General features: G+C 50.3%; 1 protein-coding gene across 1 annotated transcript in view; it reads left to right on the plus strand.

The window, feature by feature from the left end:
• ECE1 (endothelin converting enzyme 1) overlaps positions 1 to 8,401 on the plus strand; it is a 66,704-nt gene that overhangs the window by 2,946 nt on the left and 55,357 nt on the right. The window contains exon 2 of the mRNA XM_019668824.1: positions 5,746 to 5,890. Coding sequence (XP_019524369.1) covers positions 5,746 to 5,890 — 145 coding nt within the window. The remainder of the gene's footprint in view (positions 1 to 5,745; positions 5,891 to 8,401) is intronic.

Consider the following 8,401-nt stretch of genomic DNA (forward strand, 5'->3'; position numbering starts at 1 on the left):
TGAGCTGTTGTTCAGCATCTTAGCTGTGGAGGGCAGTGTCACTGGCCCTCATATGTGGGATCCGAACCGGGGCCCTCTGGCATCCCAAGCGAGTTTTTAACCATTGCGCCACTCGGCCGGCCCGTTTTGGATAATTTTTTGTGAGCTGGTTGCCAGAAACAAAACTGCTCCCCTCGATCTTAGGCTTTTAAAATTGGATCTCATGCCCCAAGTCTCCCTCTCTTGACGGACAGCTATAAAAATAAGCTACTTGATTTTTCAAGATTTTGAAGCCCAGTGGTTCTAGGAACTCCAAAGTTATTGATACCAACACTAGTCAATGAAACCTTCCATCTTTCAGCCAAGCTTGTCGCCTTTCTTACGAAGTGTTGAAGTTAGTTGGAGCAAAGTTCTACCTGTACCTCACCTGAATGGGTTTTTCTTTTCCGTTAGCTCATATTTTAGGCACCAGTTCATTGCCATTTGCCAAAATTAGTCAGCGTAGACTGAGCACAGAATTTAAGACCAGATAGCGCTAACATGGAGCCCCACCTTTGCCTCTTGTGGGCTCTCAGATCTGAAAGCAACTCACTTAAACAACTTTTTTTGGGGGGGGGGTGCAAAATGGGGTTAGTATTATTAATCCACATCTCAGAGCTGTTGCAAAGGTTGAAATGAGACAATACAAGTGAAAGCATTTGGTATGGTGCACAGAAAATGGATTTGACTGTTATCAGGATTATCAGTGAAAGTCACCAGGCGTGATATCTCAGTGATGCCTCAGCAGAAGAGCTTTTCTCTTCCGAGCCTGTGCTCTGCTCAGACTGGCTGCCTGGACTCCCCACACCCCACACACTATCTCAGTGGCTTGAAAGGAAATAGCTCAAGTTACCCTGGCAGCCTAAACTGGGGAGCAGATGACCATGACTGGTTACCCATATCTTTGAAATTCAATCAGTTACTTCCAAAAATCCATTTTTGTTTCAAGAGAAAGGAAAGCTGAGATATTTAATCCTTAGTAGTGGTTTTATCTTTTTTATTTTTTTCTCTGCCATGCACAGGGCTATACCTTCGAGGGCAATTTCAGGGACAGTCCCACTCAGTACTTTGAAAAGACCTCTCCGCTTATACCAGGAGGTCCTTTCAACTCCCATCTGCCTGTTAGAGCCTTATGCTCTTGACCTCAGAGTTGTTCTAGAATCTGAGATGCTCAGACCTTGGGCCTCATCCAGCTTCCTCCTTTAAAGGACACTGAGGCCCAGAGGCTGCCCCGCGACACACATGGGATCTTGATAAAGAAAAGGCTGACCTTTGACTTCTCAGGTTTGTGCCCTTTCTCTTGTGCCATCGACAACTGGGTGTTCCTTCTGGGACGCAAAGAGAACTGGAAGGTGCTTCTTCTAAAGCCTAGGCTTTGATTCCTGTTAAGATGCAGGGAGTTTTCTCCCCACAACAGTTATTTTCAGCTGTCATCAGTCACTGGAAGAGTCAGGCACGGGGACAGTGGAGCAGGTAGGGCTCAGGGAAAAGATGGGGAGGACAAGAGGACATTATAGTGGCCTCAGCTAGAAGTCTGCCAGATGGAAACTTCTAGAAGAAACTTCCCCAACCTAACACCCTCACGGAGGCAGGGTGCCACGCAGGGCCAAGCTGTCATGGTCTGTCTGCTCTGAAAGGCTGACTCCAAGGCAGGCAGCCTGGTCACCCTTCCAGTCCTCCTGAGGTGGCCAGGCTTTTTGACTGCCAGGGGTGGGCTCCCTGCCAAACCCTTGGCCAGACTGACTCCTGTTTGCTGCTCCACGAAGCTCAGGTTGCTGGGGAACCTGGCAACGGCCCAGGAAGAGCCTCTGCCCTCCCTCCCGACCCCCTGCCTCATCTAAAATAACCAGGCTTTGCCTCCTCCCCGCCCCCTGTGCTGCTGGCTTGTCTCCTGGGCCCCAGGCAGTGGTGACCTGTCCTCTCCTGCAGAACTCGTTCTTGTTGTAAGCCTAGGTGAGCCAAGCACTCACTTCTGTAACCGAATATTTATCCCTCATTAGGGCTTTGTTCCCTTGGCTGTGGAAACCCTGGGAACTCGGGCTGGACAGCTCGACTGTTTGTCCCATTGTCTCGCTCCATTTCTCTGGCTCTGTCTGTCTCTCTCCTTGTCTGTCTCCCTCCCCACCTCTCTCTTTCGAGGTCATCGTTTTCTTTCTGTCTCATTCTCCCTCTTCCTCACACAACAATAAATAGAATATTAAGCCCACCCAGGAGCTGAGCATTTACAGTAATTCTCAACTCCATCTCCCAAGCATCAGCTCTGCTCCCTGGCCTATGGTCACATCTCAGTTACCTCTCCTGAAATAGAGTGGGATGCCCCCCACTAATCCTCCTACCCTACCAATCACTGCAGACATGCCTTCATTTCCAAAAGGAACATGAGAAACCATCTGCATCCACCTCTTGCTGTGACCTGTCGTGCTAGGTCCTCTGAAGGAGGCAGGGCAGGGTGCTGGGGCTCGAAGAGCAGCTTGCATTTGCAGCCCCAGCCCCGTCCGTTACACCCGGGAATTGGACGGCCTCTCCTGGAGAGGTCTCTTGGTCCCGGCTCAATGCCGCCAGGTGACTTCTCCTGCCCCAGGGGGATGCCTCTGGATTCCTTTCCCACCCAGAGGCCCCAGCTGGGCATATGAGTTAAGCAAGAACATTGTAAAGGTAAAAACCTTATTTTCAAATTCCATTTGCCTTTTCTGCCTAGAACTATGAATTTCTAATTTAATTCTGACTTGCTTCTAATTAAATTTTGCAGTGAACACCATCTGTTTGCTTGACATCAAACAGTGAGGCTCAGCTCAACTTGGCTCCTGGGGCAGCATGGCCATTCGTAGGAGGCTGAGGGCTGTGGAGAGAGATGGGTTTTCTTATTGTTCTCTCTCCCTCTCCCCGCCACTTCCTGTGTTTTTTTTTCGGGAGCTCCTGCTAGTACCTCCTCTTAGGGATGTGTGAAGATAGCATGAATAGCATCCTCTAGCAGCAACATAGAATTAACACAACACCAGGCACACACAGAAAGCACTCAATTATTAGCTACCATTATTACTTTTTTCCTTTCCTTTCCTCCTTCCCTCCGTTCCTGTCATTGCCTCCCTTCCTTTCACTTCTTCTTTCGTTTTCATGTCCTCAGATTCCCCACACCTCGGTACTGCTCTGGCCACATTAGGTAAGGTTTTTCCACTTCCCCAAGCCTGAAAGCTGTGCTCCCTGGCTCCCTAGAGCCAGCACCAGGCAGAGGTCTCCCTACCTCCTTACCTTCACCCTCCTCCCCCAAGAGCTAAGCTATGATAATGGGGGCACTGAGAGGCTTAGAGGAAGAGAAAGAAATTGAGACAAATCCAGGGCCAGGACAGCAAGAAGAATGAGAATAAATGGCCGAGTGGCTCAGTTGGTTAAGAGCGCAAGCTCTGAGCAACAGGGTCTCTGGTTCAATCCCCACATGGGCCAGTGAGCTGCGCCTGAGCTGAGCTGCCGCTGAGCTGCCAACAGGTGGCAGGATGGCTCAGCTGGTGAGAGCACATGCTCCTAACAACAAGGCTGCCGGTTTGACTCCCGCATGGGATGGTGGGCTATGCCCACCTGCAACTAAGATTGAACACGGCACCTTGAGCTGAGCTGAGCTGAGCTGCTCTGAGCTGCTGACGGGCGGCCGGATGGCGACTGGACTTGGAGCTGAGCTAGTTGCGCCCTCCACAACTAAGATTGAAGGACAACAACTTGGCTGTTCCCCTTCCCCATTTCCCCAATTAAAAAAAAAAGCCCCCCAGACAAGGCAGCACCTGCTTCCTATCCTTTGGGACTCCTCTGAATACCAGTGCTGAAGGTAAACTGCGTGAGAAAATTGACGCCTTGGAAAACGCATCTTACAGACCTTGCAGTGCTGTGAGCATGTTAGCATCATTCCAGGCCCTGTCCCTGTACCAGGCCCTCCCAGCCCACAGCGTTAACTTAATGGCAATAGCATGGTCAGAGTTTCTGTTTCATTTTGAAAAAGGTTCTTAAGGGATTTCAGGAAGTGGCACCCCACACCCTACCTGATATAGCTGCTTCAGTTTCTGAGCCTCTTGGACCTCCACGGAAAATATGACGAGGCCCCAAGTTCCTTTTCTCAGTTTTAGAACCCTGTTTTTCCTCCATGAAAAATTTTTGTGTTCCCCTTTCTCTGGTGCAGTAATTCCTGGCCATCTCTTGCCCAGAAAATAGCCAATGATGACCATGAGATGACCCGGTGCCCTTTCTTCCCCAGGATGACTAGCCTTAGATCCCAGTGTGAAGCTCTTTGGTGACCTGGCTCCTGGGAAAAACCACCCCCTCAGCTGTGGGTGGGGCATTTGCAGGGCAGGGGCTGGGTCTCTTCATCTTCCCTGGCACCTCTTCTCCCTTCTCACCCCCTGGCAGGCTGCGGGTCTCCCTGCCTCCAAGCCTTGCTCCGTCTACCTTGGCCTTTCCAAAGGGTGCATCTAATCATGTTACTCCAGTGTGCAGGAAAAAGTCCACATTCTTTAAACTGGCTTATAGAGGCCCCTTACGATCTAGACCTTGCCACCCCCTTCCTTCCCCATTCATCTGGCTAGCTCCTACTTATTCTTCAAGACCCAGCCCAGGTATCTTCCTCCAGGAAGCCTTCCCTGACTGAACCCCTGCCCACCCCAGTCTGTGTGTTTATCTGCCTCCCTGCTGGGCTGTAAGCAGCTGAAAAAGAGGGAGTCTCCCTGTCTCTCAGTATTTCCAACGTGGCCCTGAGTTGGTGCTCAGCTGTTGACACACAGCCACAATGTGACTGAATCCATCCTTCCCCTTTCGGGGGACACCCTCCTGTCCTGTGACCCTGACTTTTGCAGGAAGTACCTCTTGGAACAGAGGGGAGCCCCAAGCTGGCCTGGGCTGAGGGCTCTGAATGCTATTGACTGGCTTGTCCCTCCTCAGCCCAGAGGGCCCTGCCACGCCCTTCACTTCCTCTCATTGTGCCTCCCTTCCTGTTTAGCTAGACTGTGAGGCTGGTAGCATTTTCCCTCCCTTTGAGGACCTGCCTGAATGGAGCTATTTCTCCATTGCATCCACCCTGACATCTCCCAAGACTCAAATCTCTGACCCACTAGTGGCTCATAAATCGACAGACTTGGGTTCAAGTTCCAGTCCCACCCATTCAGCTATGTGAGAAGTCAGGGTCTTCACTCTCTGGACTTTTATGTCCTCATTTGTATTATAAAAGAGAACTAATAATTGCCCTCTTGGGGTTGTGGGTGTTTAATGAGCTAAGAATGTCCGCGCTCCTGGGAAGTGTGAGCTGTGATGGTGTCATTCTTGTGGTTGTGTCACCCTAGCCTATTGATGCTGTGGCTTTGAGGAGAGCCCAGCTGGACATTCACTGGATGCCTGCAAGGCCAAACATCCTGTTCTTTTTTTGCACTCCTTACTGGAGAAACAGGGAAAAGCTCGGTTGTTTTTTTTGTTGTTGTTTTTTCCTTCTACTCATATCAGGTGACACAAAAAAACACAAGCTTGGCTGGGTTGAGCTGCTTAACTCTCTGAAGTTTAGGAGCAAATCTGAGTTGCTGAGCAGGGTGGTGGTTCCCTTCCTGGATTAGGACCGAGTCCGTGGGAACCGGACCACCCCTGAGGCAGAAGGTGGCCCTGATGCCTCCCCGGGGCCTGGCTCGGAGCCCCTTTCTCCTGGGGACATGGAGCCCGGGGCTCACATCCCCCCCACCCCTCTTGCCTCCTTCCCTGCAGGTGAACTTCCGCAGCCCCAGGAGTGGCCAGAGATGCTGGGCCACGCGAACCACCGTGGAGAAGCGGCTGATGATACTGGTGGCACTTCTCGCAGCAGGACTGGTAGCCTGCTTCGTAGCACTGGGTGTGCAGCAGTACCAGACAAGTAGGTGCTTCTGTGTCTTATTGTGGGCTTGACTCACTCCTGCCCTCGGCTGTGTCCGCTTATGCAAGGGGGCTTCCCTGCTCAATCCCAGCTAACCTCCCAAGGCCAAGGACAGAGCTAGGTCTGGTGGCCTCGGGTTGCAGAGATAGCCTGAGACATGACAGGTGGGTGGTATGGGGGGTGTGAAGGTTGTGGAGTTAAAAGGACATGATCCTGGCCTAGCAACTTATCATCTGTATGACCTTGGATAAGTCACTTAATTTCCCAGAGCCTGTGCCTTCCCTTCTTTAAATGAGGAAAATGGTACCCAGTTTGAAGATGGCTCTGAGGATTAAAAATAATGTATAGCATGTACCTGGTGCCTACTAGGATTTCTTTAACTTTAGCTCCGGTACTGTTGTTGTTAGGATGTGAGCTGGTGAGACACACAGGCTGGCACCATCCACTATCCTTAGTTCGAACAAAAGAGCCGTAATGGCTTCCGTTTACTTAATACTTTCCATGGACCAAATACCGCACCTCTTCTTTACAGATGTAATCTCATTTCCTCCTCACAGCAACCCTGGGAGGTGTTGTTACTTTGGGCCCGTTTTACATATGAGGAAACTGAGGCAGTGAGACTAAGGGACTTGCCTGAGGTTACTGCGGGAGGGACTGGAGAAGCTGGAATTCAACCACAGGCCCATGGGCTCCAGACTTCAGTCTCCTCCTCTTTGTAATCACGGTGCACCCCAGTGTGTGTTAGTACCCCCCGAAAAGCTGCCTTCCCTTGATCCAGCTGAGCTTTGTGTACCTCTATCATTTCATTTCTCTGTCCTGTCTTGTGTAGCGAGATGTTTAGGTCCCTCTGATCCTAGTGAGGCTGCTTCTCTGTGTCTGGCCGGCAGTACCTAGTAGGGTGCCTCACACAGACTTGATGTTTGGTAAGCATTTATGGAGCTGGAAAGGGCAGATACAAATGAAAAAAGAGGACGGGGAGTCCACCAATTCCAAGGTCTCTTATTCCCCTGTGTCCCAGCATCTAGCTTTCCGATGGCAGCTGGTCCACCTGGTTGAGCAGCCTCTGGGGGCTTTGCTCAGGGTTCAACCCCACCAGTTTGGTCACCCGGTCACTCATCCCATCAGAGACACTGTGAACCTTCACAAGGTCTGGGAGCATCTACCCTGGCTTCCTTGAGCCTCCCCCACTGTGAAGCTGCTGGCCTGCCTGGGTGGCCGTGCTAGACTGGGATGGGAAGAGAATTTGGGGGCCTGGGGAAAGGTCAGGACTTCATCTGAGCCATCCTTACATCCCTCCTATATTAAACATTCATTCATTTATTCATTCCTTCATTCCACAAACATTTTATGAGTGCTTGTTCTATGTTAGGCACCTAGATGGTGCTTAAGAAATAATTGCTTGATTATTGAACTGCCTATTTAATGGTTTGTAGATGTTCTACCAAATGTGCTTGGCCCAGTAGCAGTAGGTGCTTAATGCATATTTGATTAATGAATTAATGATTTCCAAGCTCTTAACTATGTGTGCTTAGATAATGCCCTCATGCCATAGGTGTGCAAATGATTTGCAAATTGAATAAATAAATGATTGAACAAACAAAGGAACAAGTAGAGGACAAAGCTGGAAACAGCCTATCTCTACCAATCACCCTTGTCCTGTAGCCGCCATCTTGCCCATGAGGCAAGATCTTGCTTAAATCAGCTTCAGCCCAGGCAGTATGGACGCTGGCTAGCCTCATCTGCCCAGCTCCTGGCCCTGTGCCTGGAAAGCAGGCGAGACTCCAGCAGCCTGAGATTTCCCTAGGAGTTCCCAAGATATTTCTTCACCAGAAACCAGAAGGGACCCCCAAGGGGTGGTTCCTAGCGATGGGACCACAGGATGGGCTCATAGGAAGGAATCCCACTTCTGCTTCTATCCCATCCTTCTCAGGGCCACAGAAGGGTTTCCCCAGCCTGCACCTGGCTGAAAGGAGCTCTAGATGGAGCTGGGCAGGATCAGGTGACCCCTGAGCCAACCCATGTGTCTCCATCGGTTTCCTGGGCCTGCGGAAGCAGTGGGCACCCTGGATATTGACAGTAACCTCATTACCCAGCAGCAGGTGCTGGCTCCAGCCACATGTGGGCAAACATCAGGCCAGTCAAAGCAAATTCTCTGAGTATTCTGAAAGACCCACCTGTAAGTTATGTCTGGGCACTTGAATAGGTAATTATTCACCTTCCTACTGCGCCCTCCTTTCCAGAAACTTGCAGGTATTTTACAAACAGCAGCAGCAAAACAAATAGTAAATTCTCCCAGAAAAAAATTGAAGCATTTTACTTGGTGTCAAGGCCAGACAGGTGTCTGTGAACTAGACCTGGTACCTATTCCTGCTTTCTTGAACAATCATACACATCTAAAAGGGAAGAAATATTTTCTTTTTTTTTTTTTAAAGATTTTAATTGGGGAATTGGGGGATGGGAACAGCGCTGGGGAATTAGGGGAAGGGGAACAGACAAGTTGCTGTCCTTTTG

The sequence above is a fragment of the Hipposideros armiger genome, unplaced genomic scaffold (genome assembly GCF_001890085.2).
Source record: "Hipposideros armiger isolate ML-2016 unplaced genomic scaffold, ASM189008v1 scaffold_540, whole genome shotgun sequence".
NCBI classification, from domain to species: domain Eukaryota; kingdom Metazoa; phylum Chordata; class Mammalia; order Chiroptera; family Hipposideridae; genus Hipposideros; species Hipposideros armiger.